At 37.4% G+C, this 20099-nt stretch overlaps 1 protein-coding gene across 1 annotated transcript in view; it reads left to right on the plus strand.

The window, feature by feature from the left end:
- The window catches only part of LOC139690396 (TBC1 domain family member 31), a 70019-nt gene that overhangs the window by 38939 nt on the left and 10981 nt on the right, over positions 1-20099 (plus strand). The window contains exons 13-15 of the mRNA XM_071587831.1: positions 9385-9525; positions 13116-13298; positions 14314-14452. Of these exons, the coding sequence (XP_071443932.1) occupies positions 9385-9525; positions 13116-13298; positions 14314-14452 (463 nt within the window). The remainder of the gene's footprint in view (positions 1-9384; positions 9526-13115; positions 13299-14313; positions 14453-20099) is intronic.

Consider the following 20099-nt stretch of genomic DNA (forward strand, 5'->3'; position numbering starts at 1 on the left):
TCTCCTCTATCACAGTATTCAGAGTTTCATCGCCAATAGCAATTCTCTGCGTCAATATTTCCATTCTTCTTTAGATTTATCCGAACAACAAACTTTCCTTCCCTACCATTCCTAAGACTTCTTTGTTTGATAAGCAATCCAGTAACTATCTGGCATTCAAGACAGTAGTCCACTGATTTTGGTCAGATTATTATAACTTATGATCTCAAAAAAGGGCCTTGTGTTTGCACTATAAAACAATAACTTTGATTTCACACTCTGCAAAAGTGGTAATTAGAATCACCAATAAGAGAATGGAGAGGGTATCTAATGATTACTTAGGAAATGATCAACTTGGGTTCAGGTAGGGGAAGGGCACACATGATATCATAGCAGTGATGAGGTCACTAATAGAGATGTATATAGTATGCAATTAGGATGTATTTGAAATTGAATACACAATGGGGTAGAACTAACACTGATCTGATGAAGTATTCCGGCCAAATTTCTCCCCATAAATGCCACAAATGCATCCAAACAAATTTTGCAATAAAGGTGACATGTTCTATTTTTGTATTTTAGGAACCAATAAACATCAATTATAAACATTCTTCCTCCAAAATTTTCTGAAACCTGTTAGTAGTTCTGCATGAATGTTGTCTTGAATTGTGTCAACCCAAAATGTACTATAACCGGTAGATTACCAATAATAATAGTTTTTCGGTTCATCTTCGGAAACCACAGGTGGCTCAGGGAAAAGATATGCCCCCCTACAGTGATGTGTGAATGATGCACCCCATTGTATTAGATGATCTGTACCCTCACATTAAATCAACCTATGAGTTTGGCAGCTGTGATTAATATTTAATTTGTCTTAAAAGTTTTCTTAATATCTTAATTTGATGCCAGATATGTGTTATTGATTTAGAGCAAACTGAAATCAATTTACCTTTATCTTTATTAATGAATGTACTAATGGTGATGCAGAAATAAAAATAAAACAATTGATTATTATTTGTAAAATGTACCTTTTGATCTTTGAAACTGGAGTAGTTGAATGACGAAGAACTTCATTTGTTTCGATAATATCACAGTTGCAACCTAGAGGAAGGGTTATGTCGTTATTGAGTGTTTTCTTAGGAAATGCAATGGTATAGGTACCTACATGGAGTAGTTGTTTGTTAATAAGTGAAGCTTCAAGAGACCATTTTTAATACTTTTGTGGATATATAAGTGTTTGTGTATGGCTTTTGTGGATGTATTGAAAAGAAACCTTCGCCATCTATCCCTCGCAGTTCTTCAATTGGCCACAGGACTTCTTGTTCTTCAGAAATCGGCTCGAGTTCTTCTGTAGACCAAAAGATTTTCTTTTAATTTTTAAATGGCTGCGCGTACATATTTTTTTGTGGAACAAAACCAACTTACGTGTTCCAAGCGTTGATTTATTTTCCAATCTACTTGGAGTAAAGAATTTATGAATGCGTTCTTCGAAACTGTTATTATTTCTGGTAAGCGGTCGGTGCAATATTCCAGTAGTTTTTCTGGTGTTGCGACGTATCATTGTCCGCGATTGAGTTTATATCTACCTACTCTATGAAAGGAAGTTGATGGCTCCAACTTTATTTACTATTTGTGGGGTTAGTTGATATACACGGAAAAATACCATGTACATCGATGATCAGCGATCATGCTACCTAGGCTATGGCGGATGCCTCTCTACGGTAACAATTTATCGACTGTAGCCAATCATTGGTTGATTGTCGAAATAAATAATGTCATATTTACAAATTGTTCACACGACTAGTGAAACTTAACTAGACTATGTTAAGTGAGGACAAGAAATTATGGCTGCTACGTACCAACGAAGTTCTCAACTCAGGACGATCCGTATACCCTGCGCCCAGAAAGCTATGAATCCCACTTCCCTAACCTTCCCTAAAGTAATTGCTCCATTCTCTGTATATTTTAGAATATAAGTTTATTGCCTTTTGTAGTATTTTTCTCCTATCACGACACCATCGATAACACATGCGTGAGAGCGCTTGAGATTTAGAAAACGAACAAATCCTGGTGAACGTAGAGAGATACTTCATTTTGGGTACCTTGGTTTTATGTTAGATTTCAGTAAATTAATACTGTGGGTTCATATACGAGAGCATGCCGTTGGATTTTTCTTTATTCGCCCTTTATTAAATCTTTCTTTATTCTATAGTGAAAGATTCATCGGTACAGCATAATTATAGATATCCAGTAAGAAGCCTTATAATTTAAGAAATGTATTCATCTGGATGGACGTCGCGTTGATTTCCCGGGAATGACATTCGGGTAACATTATCCTATTCATGAACTCTTCGTTAAAAGTGACTAAAATCTGATGAATTGTTATTTTAATGTTTCCACTAAAGGTTTCGTGTACGATGTTCGAATGATCTTGCCATGATAGGAGTCTCATATGTATTCAATGTTCTTGTACAAGGAGTTAATGCAAATTCTTTCTGGATCCATCCCCTTTTTCTATCTCGAAAAAATAAAGTTGCTAAATATGGCGGTTAAGTTGGATGATTTCTGCGTCTGTTAATGCCAAAAATTACTGCGGGGCCAGTTGTTTGAGGAAAAATCATTTAAATAAGTGTGTTTATGATATTTTCATGGCGTATGGGGTATTTATTGGAGGCTTTACACCTTGGAGTAAATTTGACTATGAAAGATGACAACACAGAATTTTTATCCTGAGATGTAAAATGCACACATCTCTAGTGTAAATCGTCAGTAAATAAACCCCTCGTGCAAACAATGCTAAATTGGTAGAGAGTTTGGTTTGCATCTATTCACTTCAATCATTAGTTTTTAAATTGCTGAGTGGAAAACCAGAAAGCTTATTCTGAGTCATTTTGACCTTAAATGATAGTTTTTGGAGTATTAAATGGTAACACAATCAAATGGAGAGTAAATATGTAAACGTGAAAGATATAGGCACTTCCCATCGTCAAACATGTATAGTTTTGCTTAGTAACACTTTCACAGGTTACTCAGTAGTATCCGGGTAAAAGACCATAATATGAGATTTTGAATGAGTTGTTAATTTGAAAGTATCCAAACATTTGGAGGTAATAATATCTTCAAACAATTTTTTTGAACCATGATGACAATCATAATGGGATGACCATTTTTAGAATCAGTGAAATTATTCCCTCGTGTAAATGGTTTATTTATTGACATGTAGATGTCTGAGGGATAGATACTTATTTTATTCATCTGGGCAAATTGTTTTGCATATGTTAAGGAACTTAAGTTTCACAAAGTTAAGGAAGAATTCAGAAATTGTACCTTTGAATTTAGAAATGATCTTAACTTTCAGTTTGGTGTGGGTCATGGCTTTTTTCATGAACCAATAAAGTAATATTAGATAAACTCAATAATATTTAAACAAGCATTTTTTAATCATACTGTAAACATATTTACTGGACAACATCTAGAAATCTTGTGTTATTCTTTACAACTTCAAGGTAACAGCTTTGATATTGAGAATCTTATTCTTCAAACATTTTGTCTTTGTTAACCATTGGACTTAAGTTAGAGAAAATCCCTCTCCTGGAATTCTCACCTGACTTGTACATCATTTTTTTACTGTGTTAATAATTCTAGTCCCTGCAACAAAGTGAAGAGATGCATGTGTTGGTCTCGGCTAAGAATACAAGGTTTTTAAAATTAGCTTGATAGTAAGTTTATTTGTAGGGGAAGGTCAATTTTCTTATAGATTTATGAAAATTTTATAAATGTTTTGCTATTTTTGGTCCTGGATTAAATATTTTGAGCTAATTTGCAAAATCCATGATCAAAAGCTGTCCAACAAAATAAAATCATATATTAATTGGTGTAATAATATTGTATTACAAATATGGTCATACTTTAGGCTAATACACTGATCATAGCGAATTCAAATTTAGCAAATCTGGACCTACTCCAAAAAATATTATCATGTTGATTTTCTTAATGTTTCCTCACCATTTCTACTTTCAAAGGCCCCTCTTGAGACCTGAGACCCCATGATAATTGGCTTCTCCTAGTAGTTTTTAGGGGAGGCGACAGACAGCTAAGGTCATTTGCGCCATAGGGGATGGACAGGAAAGGATGGAGGGTGGAGAGAAACCCGGCGTTGGCATTAGCCTACTCTTTACGAAAGGCGCCAAGGGGTCCGCAGTTTAACGTCCCATCCGACGGACGGCGTACTCACTCAAAGTGCCCTCTACAAAGCACCTCAAATAGGGATCGAGATACCACTGAAAAATATTCAACACCGCCGGGATTTGAACCCGTGCCCTCAGGGTGGGAAGTCAGTACGTTAGCCCCCGCACCATCTCAATCCCCGGCTTCTCCTATGAGCTTCATTGCCTGTAATACTCTACGATTCTATTTGATTAATCAGTTTTGTTTTTCAAATATTCTTAGGAACAAGTTTCATAATCATTAGAATTTTGAAAAGATTTGTTGACTGTAGCCTTCCATTCTTCCCTTTCAAATACTAATGCTATGATTCCCTGAAAGATTCTCCATCTAAAACCCATTTTAATTGGTGTAATGCAAGGAACAAGGTTAATATTATTTTATCAAGACGCTACATAAAGTGGATCCAAGCTGTTTGAGTTACTGGTTAGGAGGCATCTATTTATTGAACTAATTGACCATTTTAGGAAGCCACATCCTGACAAGACAGAAAAGACATACAACTGGTGAAGAACTCATCTTACTGGCAGTAAGTGAAATTCTGAGTACTGTTCTGCATAAGCCGCTATATGATACAATAAAAATTATTCCCCTAGGCAAGACTTCAATTTAAAGACAAATAAATGAAATGGCTGAAAATGTGGAAGATATATTGTGCAGCATACGTAGAACAACAGAATTTGCATTACAGTTGGACAAGTCACACACACACTCACATATGTACGCTTTATTAAAGATGAAAATCAACCTTGAGAGTTGTTATTTGGAAGGCAATTAGAAACTTACACTAAAGGGGAGTCAATATTTCATATCGCAGAATAATTCTTTTGGGAAAAAAATCCACTTTCTAACCTACTTGCTGTTGTGACAGAGGGAGCTCCGTGAATGACTGGTCATCACTATGGTTGTAATATGTACCAAATATTTTTGCTATTCATTGTGTCATTCAACGACAACATCTTGTGACTAAAATACTTAGTGATCACCCTCACTAGTCCTTAAACGTTATAATTGCAGTGGTCAACAAAATCAAAGCCTTCTTCTCTTGCTATTAATGATCGACTCTTTCGAGAGTTGTGTGATGAGAATGACGAAGACATTTGTTGCTACGCATGGAAGTTTGTTGGCCATCAAAAGACAATTAATTGTATAACAGTGGATAGGGGTCCGACCAGTTGGCACGGTAGAGGGGTCCCCCACCACTTAGGCACACTTAAGTTCAGTCACCTCCAGGCATGCGTTGAGGCAGGAAGTGGATTTTTGTGACATATGATTGTTTATGGTGTCGTCGTGACACCATCACTTACTGGCCGCCCCACTGGGGTCAGACGCTATTGCAGCCGCCTCACCGAGGAACAGACGCTGCGTGGACTACCTTTCGACTGGCTCCTAAACACTGGCTCCTCCTCCTCCTGGCTTAAAAACACTATTGAGGAAGGCAACGGGAAACCACCTCAATTATCATTCCCAAGAAAAATATGATGGACTATAGAGATATTTTGAGTCCTGGCAACCACGGGGCTCGGCCCAATCGGCCATGTGTCGTTCCCGGCAGCGGGGGAGGCAAGGCTTCCGCGGTCGTCATCCCACGAAACCCTTGCAAGGGAAAACCAGCAGCAGCAGGACAGAAGACGCAGGAGAAGAAGACCAAATTAGTTAGAATAGGAACGTGGAATGTTAGGACAATGATGAGGACAGGGAAATTGGAGAATGTTAAGCGAGAGATGGAAAGGGGAAATATAGATATTTTAGGTCTATGCGAGGTGAGATGGAAAGATAGCGGGGATTACTGGAGTGATAAGTATAGAATAATATACAGCGGTGGGGACGAGAGCCAACGAGGGGTTGCCATAGTATTAAATGTAGAGGTAGGAAGAAGCGTAGTCAACATAGAGCAGGTAACAGATAGAATACTACTAGTGGAGATAAAAGCAGAACCGACGAACTTAGTTATTATTCAGGTATACATGCCACCGAGCAACCATAAGGAAGAAGAGGTCGATAGGATATACGATCAGTTAGAGGACATAATCGCGTGTGTTCCTGCAGGGAAATATTTGATAGTGATGGGAGATTGGAATATGACGGTAAGCAAAGGAAGAGATGGTGATGATGTGGGGGACTACGGTTTAGGCACGAGGAATGACCGCGGGGAGAAAGCAGTTGAGTTCTGCAGGAGACAGGGGTTAGTCATCACCAACACTTGGTTTAGACACCACAAAAGACGCAGGTATACATGGAAAATGCCAGGTGACTCAGAATGGTATCAGCTAGATTATATCCTGGTTAGACACAGGTTTAGGAACAGCGTGATAAATTTGCACAGCTTCCCGGGAGCGGATGCGGACTCTGACCACAATTTAGTTGTTATGAAATGTAGCGTACGTTTCAAAAAGATAAGGCAGGGGTGGCGAGTTAGAAAATGGAATGTAGAAGCATTAAATGGGTTGAAAAGGAAGGAATAGAAACAGGCGGTAGAGAAAATCATGGAGGATGGCAAAGGGCTTAGTACTATCGAAGAAAAATGGGAAAGTTTCAAGAAAGGGTTGTCTAATGCCGCAAAAGACACTATTGGGACCGTTAACGCTAAAAGGACTAGGAAACCATGGATCACGGATGAGATGATTACAAAGATGGATGAGCGGCGAAAATGGAAGAATATAAATACAGAATTAGGCAAAATGAAGTACAAAGAATTGAACAATAAATTGAGGCGGGCAACAAATAAAGCAAAAGAAGCATGGTGGAAGACGCATTGCGAGGATATGGAAAGTCTGCAGAGGAAGGGTGAAATCGGTGCGCTGTACAGCAAAGTTAAATCGTTATCGGGAAGTAAGAAAGGAAGAGCTGTGCTAACAGTTAGAGATAAGGCGGGTAAGGTAATAGTTAACGCAGGAAAGATCCGAGAGAGATGGAAGGAGTATATAGAAGAACTGTATAGTAAAGAACTCAGACCAACAAATTTAGACATTGAAAAAGAAAATGACGTAGAGGAAGACAGCTTAGGTCCAGGTATACTAGACAATGAGATAGAAAGGGTATTAAGGGAGATGAAACTAAATAAGGCCGTGGGGGTAGATAACATTCCCGTGGAACTTTTAAAATGCTTAGGAGAGTGTTGGAGGAAGAGGCTATAGGGGCTGATCCGTAGTATTTATGAGGAGGGAATCTGGCCAGAAGACTTGGTGAGATCAGTTTTAGTTTCTATTCCGAAAAAGGTAAAGGCCACGTCATGTGAGGACTATAGGACAATTAGTTTGATATCCCACGCAGCTAAAGTTGTTCTCAGGATCATAAACAAAAGGATAGGAGTAGGAGAAATGATTACTTAGGGGATGATCAGTTTGGGTTTAGGAAGGGGAGAGGTACGCGTGATGCCATTGCAGTAATGAGATTATTAATCGAGAGGAATATAGAACACAACCAGGAGGTATTTGCCTGTTTCGTAGATTTCGAAAAAGCGTTTGATAGAGTGAATTGGGAAAAACTAATGAGTATATTGCAGAAAATAGGAATAGATTGGAGGGACACGAGGCTAATCCGCAACCTTTACGTGTCTCAGACTGCTCAGGTGTGAGTAAGGAACGGGGAGTCCGGATGGGCAGTTTTAGGAAGGGGTGTTAGGCAGGGTTACCCATTATCACTGTTGCTGTTCAATGTATATGTGGAGGAAATGATTACAGAGGCATCGGTGGAGCTGGAGGTAGGAATGAAAGTGGGCGGGGAATTCTTAAAATCACTTAGGTTTGCTGATGACCAAGCTTTAGTTTGTCAGTCAGCCAAGGGGCTGCAAGCATTGCTGAGTGAATTGGAAATTCAGTGCGACGGGTATGGGATGAGAATCAATATTAATAAAACAAAGGTTATGCGATTTTCTAGAAAGAAAAAGGCCAAGCTTAACATTAAAATAGGAGGGCAAAAACTAGAGCAGGTAGAACAGTTTACGTATCTCGGTAGTGTTTTGGACCAACACGGTCAAAGTAGTAGGGACGTAAGGAGAAGAATTGCGCTAGGCAAAGAGGCTTTCACAAGGAGGAGGGAGTTGATGACAGGGACTTTGAGTAAGGATGTTAAGAAAAGACTCGTAAAAACTTTGATATGGAGCGTAGCTATGTACGGTGCGGAAACGTGGTCATTGAAGCAGGAGGATAGACGTAGATTGGAGGCTTTTGAAATGTGGGTGTGGAGAAGAATGGAGAAGGTGAAATGGACAGAGAAGAAAACAAATGAGGAAGTACTTGGTATGGTGGGCGAAGAGAGGGGTTTTTTGGGAGCAATCCTATGGAGGCAGGAAAAGTGGATGAAGGGGGTGTTGACCGGCAGTGGGATGTTGAAGACTGTGATAGAGGGGAGAATGTTGGGCAAAAGAGGAAAGGGAAGGAACAGGATAGGGATGTTGGACGGGATGAAGGGAGGAAGAAAGTACTCAGAGATGAAGAGGGACCTGATATAGAGTAGGATGATGGATTTTGTGTTTTGTTAGGAGTAATAAAATATTTGTTTGGTAGTTGTGTCCATCCAAAAACCTACCTTAACAGGTAGATTACCTTAAAAAAAAAAAAAATATATATATTTATATATATATATATATATATATATATATATATATATATATGTATATATTTTATTGGCATCCATTTATTGTGTTTGATATGTGTATGCCCTTGAATAGAAAATGTATTGCTCATTGAAACCAGTGATGTCTTCTTTATATTATTTAACTGTACATTTATATACATATGATCAACATAATTATTTACAAGATGCTTCACATAGTTGGGAAAGCTGCATAAATGGGCTAAAGTTCAATCATCCCACTGTGGATTTCAATGCAACAATTTCAGAGTGTAAAAATCATCCACCTTGACCAGGATTCAAACCCAGATCCCTCTATGTCCGGTCGAGTACATTAGCTAGTCAAGCTACCTAGGCGTCCTCTTAAACTCAAGGTGAATGATTTTTACATTCTGAAGTTGTTGCATTGAAATGCGTATTAGGGAATGACTATATTGAAAGACACTGTTGTGGCATCTCCGGCTGAGTCTGAGAATATCCCAATGTGGACCAAGTAACTAGAATCCACTGTATAAATCAATTTATGATTATGAATGCTTTTTAAAATTTTAATTTACCGGGAACATATTATTTCTGTGAATACATGCCTTTAATTATTTATTGCAGGTTTTGTCCAATGAGGAATGGTTAAGATTGTGGGATCACATATTAGTAAATGAACCTTCATTTCTTCTAGCAGCAGTTCCAGCATATTGTATCATTTGTAGGACTGCTCTTCTCAAATGCAGAAACATGGATGACTTCAAGGTATATACCTCATTTCTGAATTTCTGTCCAGTATAATTTTATTTCTTAACTTATCATGTTCTGTATGTTGGTAATGGATTTTTCCAAGTATCATTTTATGAATAAAATATTTATTAATACCACTAGAAATAAGTATTGTTGAAATAATGAAAACAGCTGCTAATTTGGGAATAGCCACTATAGTGGAAATACCAATAAGCATGTGATAATTTCCATCCAATTTGATTACTGAACCGGGGCCACCATAGTGCAAACTCCAATTTGGATGTTTAGCAGTTGAGTATATGGAAAGATTTTAGAGACCTAATGCAGACTGCAAAAAGGGCAGCAAACAGACTTAGTACAGCCCTCTTTCCCCATGAAACTGTAAACACATCCATTCTATTGCTGATGGTTGATGCCCTCCAGCTGAAAATAAAAACTGTTGAACGGAAGACCTCACTCTAGAAGCCAATGTATTGATGTTTTAACAAAACCTGGAACTTCAGGGATATTGAATGGAGTGAGATTCACCTGCTTGATGTTCTGCAGGTGTGAAATCCAAAATTGAGGGATTCATCCTTGCATTCCAATATGGTGTCCGGAATGTTTGTGTACTGTCGACTTAATTTTGGAACTAATAATTTGGATGCAAGGTGCTGAGCATGCCAAGGCCAGTCAGAGACTTTGGGTCATTCCCTGTCTAGCTTTATTTAATGCCATTTCAGCCTTTAATGCCATCCACTGGCACAGTACTGCTCTGCATGTTCTATGTTAACACTTTCTTGACCATTATGGCTTATTCTCCTGGAGACATAGAAAATGACTAGTACACATCTATCATCTACCATTTGGAATTATTCCAGCCAGTGTTTAGCCACCAAGCTGATATCATTCTTTTTAACCATTTAATGCATTCCATGTTCATGATTGGGTTTTCAGCCATGGCTGAAATAAATTTTAGTGCAAAGGAAATGGAAAAATTGATGAAATGTCAAGATCTATGATGAAAGCTGAGCATATATATTAGGATTTCGCTGTCAGGTGAATTTTGCTCATTCTAGGCATGTTTATTGTTATGATTGGCTCATTGAGGGGCAGTATTAATTGCATCCTATCTTGCAGGGCAAAGGTGGATTCACTCATGGCAAGCATGCAAGGGGGTATTCTCCAGGGGTCCTTTAGTCTTGAACCGTGTTCGGGGCACATGACCCTATATCACAGTATCCGCCTATTCAGACATCTATGGCTATCATCAGTTCAACCGCTATACAGTCTAGACATTAATATATATAATAAAAACAAAACTTGTTGTTCAGAACCAAGGTCCCAGCTTAGAGGCTGAACTTTGCTTTTAGCCCTCAAAGCAGTACCATCGGAAAGGATCATCACTAAAGTGGAATCAGCAATCGATATACTTACCAAAGGGGATGTAAATGAGATTAGAGAAGATTTGGGCTACATTCTTTGTAGCACGAGGCCATGTGATTGTAAAGAATCACATGCAATTCATTGGTATCTTGAAGAATATCAAGATCAACTAAAATGGCATCCTGATGAGCTTCGACTTCAAATCCCAAGACATCAATGAAGTGCATGGAGTTCATCACAAAGGGCCAAGCTCTACCCACATGAAGTAACAGTGGTTGAGATAAGAATTTGGATAGGCAGTAGGGAGGAGCATCAATCTGGCTCATTATTGGTCTGAATAATATACCTTTTTGTAAATTATTGGCAAGCCGCACAATGCAAAGTCGTTTTTTCTTAGAAAGGGGAATTACTATATGGAGAGAGAGAAGTTAATGATGGGATCACCACTCTGGCCAATAATGGTGAATCTTAGCATGGGGAAATTCACTGGTGAAGTGGCACTCAACTCATATGAAAAAATACAAGCCTTTGGCTGAGATACGGTGATAACATGTTCATTATCTGGCTGTATGACTTGCATGAACTGGTGGAGTTTTTTCAGCATCAAGCCATAAAATCTACCGTGGACATAGAAAAGTGCAACCAACCACCCTTCTTGGACATCTTGGTGAAGGAAAAAAGTGGAGGGAAACTTAGCCAAGAGGTATACAGGAAGGAGATTCGGAGAAAGGATGTGGCTAATACCTGGTCCAAGAGAGGGCAAAAAATGACAAGAAACTAAAAAAATTGAAGCTCAAAGCATGTGCCAATATCCCTTTCAATGCAGGGACCACCAAAAAGATTGTCCATGTCCCAAGGAAGCATGAAGTCATCACAAAATACAAGTACTTGATAAAGATAGCTAACTATGTGATGAGGCTTGAGGACAAAATAGTACAAAATGTATGCAACGGAATATTCCAAATGCCTTACTCTTTCCTCGATTTCCAAACTGGAAAAAAATGTCTCAGTGGAAAACAATTCACATTAAACGAGATCATTGCCAACAAATGCCTTTTTTGAGGACTTAAAATCCTACTTTTTGGACTGATTAAAAAAATTAAGAAATACTAGGAAAAGTATATTGAGTTAAAAGGAGATTGTTGGAAAAAATCAATCAAAATTATTTCTTTTTCTATTTTTTCTTCAGGACTTACTGAACAACCCATGTAGGACAGAGCCATATGTGAAGTACAACATATTCTCACTTGATTAAGACTCAAGCCTTTGTGAAATGCATGGGCATCACATTATCTAATAAAGTAATATGTTCTGCATATAGCACCAATATTTCAATATTCAACCCCTACTATTATTGGCTGTCAATCAAGTCTTTTTACTCAGTCAAAGAATTTCTCGTGACTGACACGAGTGACTTTGTTTTTGAGTGAAATGTATGACCATGTATATAGGTTCGCTGTTTTGTATTGTTAACATTTTCGTCAATATTTATTGTGGTACGTAAGCATCTATTCTTCAATTTCCATGATTTTCTGTTGTTAATTTATGTATATCATGTATAGCTATGGAATAATGAATGACAGAGAACTGGTTGATACCCTCTCAATATCATCAACATTCTGAAAAGCTTTGTACTAGAATTGAAGCCTCCACATCCTCAAAGCAAGTTGTGTTTATTTCTATTTAAATTTAGTTAATCTATTGCATATTTTCACTGTGAATTAATTTCATCAGCTTTGTCAGCTCCACCCAAGCTGTGTGATTGTTTATATATATATATATGGGTCGCAGTGGTCCAGGGGTAGAGCGTTGGACGACTGACCAGAGGGTTCCAGGTTTGATTCCTGGGCAAGTACCTGGGCACCTGCAGCTCCACCCAAGCTATGTGATTTTTTGGGTACCAGATCTTCCTGGGAAACCGTAGCTGGCACAGGGAAAGGAACAGGCCCCCCTGCCCTGATGTCTGAATTTCAAATGCCATCGGGCTTATTACTGGGTGAACTCTACCATCACCTACCAAACTGACCTTCGAGTTGATAACTGTGTTTATTTTTGTTGCTGAAGAAAGTTATTTAAGTAGTATTTATTTAGGTTATTTGGAGGAACTCATCTCAAGATTGTGAATTTAAGGGTGGTGAAGTTTGGTGATGAGATGAAGTGAAACCCCTGACTCACCTCTATATAATACTAATTTAGTGGATTACAACTTGTTATGTTAATAAATGTTATGTATTTTACAGTTCTTTTTCAGAAACCAGAACCCTATTGACATGGAGAAATTTATTTCAAAGACATACTGGATTTGCAAAAATACACCATCTGAGTTCCATCCAAGACATCATTTGCATGAATTCCAACCTCTACCAAAAGGAGAAACATATCCAGTTTTCAGTCAATATCCAAAAATACTTGTTGATGCAAATGTAAGCTCAGTTTTTATATTGATTAAATTAATATAAAATATATTTTTTAAACATGACTTGATGTCATAATGTACTAAGAAGTAGAAAATAAATGTTTCTTTATTAGCTAATAAAATTATCATGCATTAGTAACAATAAAAGTATCGATGCTTTTCACTCTTATCATGAACACCACAAGTACAATTAGTGCGCAGTCTATTTCGATGTAAGTTTGCAAGAAATTTGCTTACCTGCTTAGAGTAAATCCTAAGCATATTCAAAAAGATAAAAATATTAGTAATTTTCTTCACTGGCACCAGAAATTAACCTTTGGGTCCTTTTTGATATACTTTGGGTCCTGTACATATCTACATCATTTCTGAAATATTCATGCAGTGCTACATTTGTCAAAACATATCTAAATGTTATTTGGTTGACAAACTTAAGTATAATTTTTTTGTTTTTAATGTTGTATAAGCAAATAATACCTTATGACAGATGAAAACATTGTAATTTTATTATTCTGACTTTTTATTCTCTATTCTTTATCATAAATCTTGCATGCATTTTTTCTAATACATATTTTAACTGAATTTTTCTTTGATTGTAATTTAACTTCCCATAATATGTACTTTGATTCAGTAAAGTGACTCAAATGAATGGCAGTCATGAAAATACAATTTATTTATTGAATCTTAACAAGGTACTGTTATTGGAACTATCAAAAACAAGAAATACCACAATCCATCAATTGACAGTACATGGTACTTGAAAGGAATGATTTCTCCTGATACTTGTGTTAATATTTTATATTCACTTATAGGTTGACTTACAATAAAAAATGAGGTGTTGAAAGTTGCTATGAAGGAATTTCTTTCTTATCTCAGTAATGAATATTCCGTTATGAGTTCATATATTTGTGTGTAATGGGATTTTTTTAGTGCAGTCACTGCGTATTGTATTAAAATTAATTTTTAAATTTCCTTGGTTATTGTCTCAGTTAATAGTTTCTGCCTTCTTTTTGCTATGGGTATAGGTAGAAAAGCTGAAAAGAATACAAAAGGATGAAGAAACTGTTATATCCAAGGAATTGGAAATGCTTAAGTTGCTACAAAAGAGGGAAGAACAGAAAATAATTGCTGAAAATGCAGTTCTCAAGAAGAAATACTTGAAAGGTAAAGATGTAGGATGGTACAATTACAGTTTAATTGGAATTGCATATATTTTTTTGCTTAGTTTAGCTAATTAGAACTTTGGAAATAGTAAATCTGCTACTTATGAATATGGAGTAGGTACCTACATACCGTAACTAATGTGTTATCATATTGCATTCTTATTTTGGACTACTGTCATTTACACAAATCCACGATTTGCTTGAACTCCGGGATAAAAAAGCCCTCATTTCATTGGTGAAATTCTAAAGTGATGGTTGTAGAACAGAAACCTTGAAATTTCCCAAAGGGGTTCTTTGGGATCCTCTAGATGGTAGCATAGCACAAGTTTATTTATGAATATGTAACACTTCTTTCTGAACTATAACTTCATTGATGGGGGATCTGATAGTCCTAGTACTGACTGAGATAATGATGGTACTGGCCAGAGGACCTTGGTTCAATTGTGAGTTATGCCTCTGGTTGCCCTCAGCTTTGCCCAAACTGTATATTAATTAAAGTACAATCTACCTAGACCACCACGGACAGCATACACGGAAAAGAGCTGTTCCCACTTCCTCCAATGTTCGAATTTCACATTTACTAGAGGGTTTAGTTGGTATGAGGTGAGCTCTACCATCACCTATCAAACCAACATTTGGGTTGATAACTGTGGTTTTTATCACATTTGACACAATCCATAGTTTCCTTAATAATTATGAAATTTGGTAGGGTAATTTGTTACCCTGTGTAATGATAGAATTAGAGTAAAAAAAAACATGAACATAGTAATCAACCCAAAGGTTTGTTTGTTAGGTGATGGTAGAGTTCACCCAGTATTAAGCCCGAAGGCATGTGAAATCCACGCATCAGGGTAGGGTGGCCAGTTCCTTTCCCTGCGCCAGTCATGGAAGATCCCAGGAAGATCTGGTAACCGAAAAATCACATAGCTTGGGTGCAGCTGAGGGTGCCCAGAGAGGCTTGCATGGGAATCGAACCTGGAACTCTGGTCAGTAATCCAATGCTCTACCCTGGAGTACTGCGACCCAGAGTTAGAGATATGAGTTCTAAAATTTGTCATGTATAGCAATGTGCCTTTTACACGCATGGCTTTTGCACAAGGGAACACTCCAGGCCTTATAGAACACCCTTACCCCATTCACTCGAGTGGCCTAAGTGATGCCAATATAAAACTCAAGACCATCCCTTAATTGAGTCCTCTAATCAGAACCAAACACTTGACTAGCCTCCAACTCTGACTATTTTTGCTATGCACTCCAATATTACATTATCAATGAATAGTCACCATGCAGTCAAAATGCTTTCTCATCAAAATTCCTCCCAGGATACAGAGTACATAAATCCCACAAAGTTTCAGTAAATTCTAGGGTGCTTTCTTGCCATAGGTCTGGATATGTGTAAGGAGGATTCTTGCTTCAACATTAATATATTTATTTTATTTAGTAAAAAATTGTGCACATACAGCAGGATTGCCAATTTACAGTGACACATACTACCTTGATCAAAAAGTTCCCGGAATAACCACCGTGTGGCGCTCCCATCGTTCCGATTTGAGTTCTGTTTTTTTTGTTAAATTGGTACATCTGTTGTTGATATTCCCTTTAAATCTTAGTGTCATAACTTGACATTTGCAAAAGCTACGTAGCCAAGAGTACATCTATCTCTGTGTGTGTTGGCGATTTTTTACAATTTCAGAAATGGATTTAAATTTGCAACAACGAACTTGTATTAAATTTTGCGTAAAAACGGATTTAGTGGCGCACGGACGTTGGAAATGTTGGAAAAGTGTTTCGGCAACGATTCTCTAAAAAAAACGGTCGTTTACCAGTGGCACGAGCGGTTCAGAAGTGGTCGTGAGTCAATCGAAGATGATGAACGCAGGGGCAGACCATCGACATCGAAAGTCGGTGAAAAAATTGATAAAGTAAAAGAAATGTTGGTCAATAACCGCAAATTAACCATCAGAGAAATAGCGGAGGACTTGAACATTGCCTATGGATCCGCCCAAGACATTGTGGTTAATGATTTGGGTTTCCGTCGTGTAGCAGCAAAGTTGGTTCCAAAAGACCTCAATTTCATGCAAAAAAGAGACCGTGTTGACGTCGCAAAAGACATGATTTGCGAGGCTGAATCCGATCCCACATTCATCAAAAGGATCATTACTGGAGACGAGACGTGGGTTTATGAGTACGACACGCAATCCAGACATCAGGCAAGTGAATGGCGTTCACCAAATGAGCCGAGACAAAAAAAACCACGTCGTTTTCAGTCAAAAAAGAAGGCAATGCTGACGGTTTTCATGGATTACAACGGTGTAGTGCATCATGAATTTTTGCCAGACAGTAAACAAAGAGTATTATTTGGGCGTTATGAGACGTTTGCGTGAAGCAATTCGCCGAAAGAGACCAGAAATGTGGGCAGAAAACTCGTGGATTTTGCACCATGATAACGCACCGTCGCACAGTGCTATCATTATTCGTAATTTTTTGACGAAAAATGCAACAAATACCATCCAACAGCCACCGAATTCACCTGATTTGGCTCCCTGTGACTTCTTTCTGTTCAATCGAGTTAAAAAACCATTACGGGGAACGCGTTTTAGCAGCCGAGAGGAAGTAATGGAAAAATCGCAGGAAGCACTGATGGACATACCGAAAACCGACCGTAACTTTTGCAAATGTCAAGTTATGACACTAAGATTTAAAGGGAATATCAACAACAGATGTACCAATTTAACAAAAAAACAGAACTCAAATCGGAACGATGGGAGCGCCACACGGTGGTTGTTCCGGGAACATTTTGATCAAGGTAGTATAACAGGAACATATAAGGACACAAACATACAAACATCAACAAGACTATACTATTGAGGGAGGTGTGAGAGATGTGTCAGAGAAAGGTTTATAAATGTGTTGGCTGGGAGTGAGAGGGGGTCAATACTTTCGGGAAGGGAATTCAGTAAAGTGGGGAGACGGAAGAAAAGGGACCGTTTGGTGAGGGACAATCTGGGAACGGGTTGGTGGAATAAAGAGTGATCGCGGGTAACTCGGGGGGGAACTCTGAAATTGATAAGGGAAATTAGTTCAGGACAGTCGTTAATGGAGTTAAGGGTGTTATGCATGAGTTTTAAATCGAATTTTAGACGTAGAGTGGAGAGATTACAAATCGAGAGCGAGGAAAGAAGTGATTCAGTGGGCGAGTCCCGAAGATGGGGGACACTGTACTTGACTAAATAGTATGTGCCTACATAAATTGTTTTTATAGCAGTTTTGTTTAAATTACATGGTGAATAAATTATTTCACTTCAGTGGTTTAAAAAATTACTGTTTATTATATTACAGGCATATATATATTTCTTATGGTACAAAATGCCGAAGTATTTCCTAGGTACATTCTTGCCCAAGTATTTCCAAGTGGTAGAAAAATGTTAGTATGAAATTTGGTTGACATGAAATGTCTGGGTTGGCAAGGTGGCCAGGTGGTCATAAAATATCCTGTGCCGAGAAAGTGTCCGGAAACTGGGAAGGTTGAAAATACTGCATAATTATGATGACAAAATGTTTTATGTAATTTTCAGCTAGCTGTTTCTGCTGTACTATATGGAGTGCATTTCTGGCCCATGTATGTCCCATGTGTCTGTATTTAAAAAGGTTCATTCCATATCAAATGAATTAAAAGTAAATGCTTGCATAAACTTTTAAGAAACAATCATTTTTGGTGAAGGGTTCCTGCATGTTTTAGAACATCAGAATCTTTTTTGGAAATATTTTCAATGCTTAGTTATTTAGGGGTTGCCATTTTTCTTTGATATTGTGAATGGCATTCCATGCATATTTAACTGTTTACAGAAATCTTGATATTTCAAACATTATAAGTGCTCTAGAAATGATTAAAAAAAATTATTTTAGCTCTTTAAGTGAACCTTATAATATACTTATGTAAGTTTAGACCAAAATCATTATGCCATACTAAAAAGAAGATTTACATTAAGATAAAATGTTTTAAAAATTAGGTTTTGAGGTCCAATTTTTTTATGAATGGCTCATGTGAAGACTTCATCAAGAAAGTTCATTTTGTTAGGTTTTTGTGCCTTAGTTTTGAAACAGCTGATAGGAATCTTCAGGTGGTGCATACAAAGATATCATTATCATTTGCATCCTGAGGTGTAGAAGAACCCTCTTTTTTCTAGATAAAAACTTGACCGTACCAAGATGTATGTATGAATTTTCCTGGTATAGGGGCAATTGGGAGGGTAAAATTGCTAATGTTTCTTCCCGTTCAGAGGCATGGATTCAAATCCTGGAGGTGGCTGATCTTTATCAGTGATATCCCAATCCTTCCTTGGGGTGCTTAGTGGAGGGCACTTTGAGTAAGCTGTCCATTAGATGGGACGTTAAACTGCAGACCCCGTGGCGCCTCTTTATAAGAGTAGGCTAATGCCAAGTTTCTCTCCACTCTTCCTCCATTCCCATCCATCCCTAATAGCAAAAATGACCTCTCCTGTCAGTCGCCTCCCCTAAAGCTACTACTACTGGTATAGGGTTTAATTAACGCTATTTGTTGCTGCCATGTGAGGCAATTTGATTTCCTAGATTCCTTTTCATTAACATTTTCTCTGAGTATTAGTTCAATGGTTCAGCACAAACATTGCCATGCACAAAACTGTGAATAAAAAGAAATTTTTGAGTTGTATTTGCTTATTATCTGTGTGGCCACCTTAAGGCATCACCTAAGAAATTTTTTGTCATTATTCTTGATGTTATTGAAGAAACCAGTTTGGCTACTGTAACTAAAGTCTATTTATGACAGTCCTCTTTAATCAAAAATACTCTTTTATAGCACACCATTTTCCCAAGAAGAATTCCCAAAGTGATGCCGTAAAGTTTTTACTCATTTCTTTAGACTAAAATGCAATACAAGAGTTAGGGATTTACAATTAAATTAGTAAATTCACCTTAAATACATTCATATGAAAAATAAAATATTTTTTTCTGCCAGCTTATAAACTGAAAAATTGCTCAATATTAAGCAGAATGCTCTACTTCTTACTGACCAAACTAGTAGAGTCTTAAAATTGAGATTATGGTCATGAGTTGACTTTTTGAAAAGCTTCTTTTTTACCAGTTTGTAGTTTTTTCATGAGATTCATCTGATATATTTAAACTTGAAAACTGTGACAAAATACCACAAATTTTCATGTTAGATCCTTTGCTGAAACAAGAATGTTTCGAAGTCATGATTTTTTAATGCAAGCTATCTCCAGGTGCATAGGTCTAAACATTGAAAAAGTCAAACCCACAAACTAAATCCTTGCATTAAAAAAATGGACTCCAAAACTCAATTTAAAAACTTCCAAATGCTAGCCTTCATTTCAGTATGAAGGAATTATGTTGAACTTATCAAACTTAAGCACATTAGAAGGTTCACTTATAGAGCACATAATGGCTTTGAATTTGGTTTCTATCACTTATAATTTTCCAGTTTCTACTGAATGTTGTTCTTGTAGTTCTCAAACATCTGGCATCACATTATATTATCTAACTCTGAAAAATGTATGATGACACAACTTCCATTGCCTGATAGAGGTAATAAAGAATTTCTATATTATTAAACTTTGTAGTTGAACTCGAAGAACTTAGATTTTACTTCT

The sequence above is a fragment of the Hetaerina americana genome, unplaced genomic scaffold (assembly GCF_022747635.1).
Source record: "Hetaerina americana unplaced genomic scaffold, ioHetAmer1.1.p SCAF_3, whole genome shotgun sequence".
In the NCBI taxonomy this organism is placed as follows: domain Eukaryota; kingdom Metazoa; phylum Arthropoda; class Insecta; order Odonata; family Calopterygidae; genus Hetaerina; species Hetaerina americana.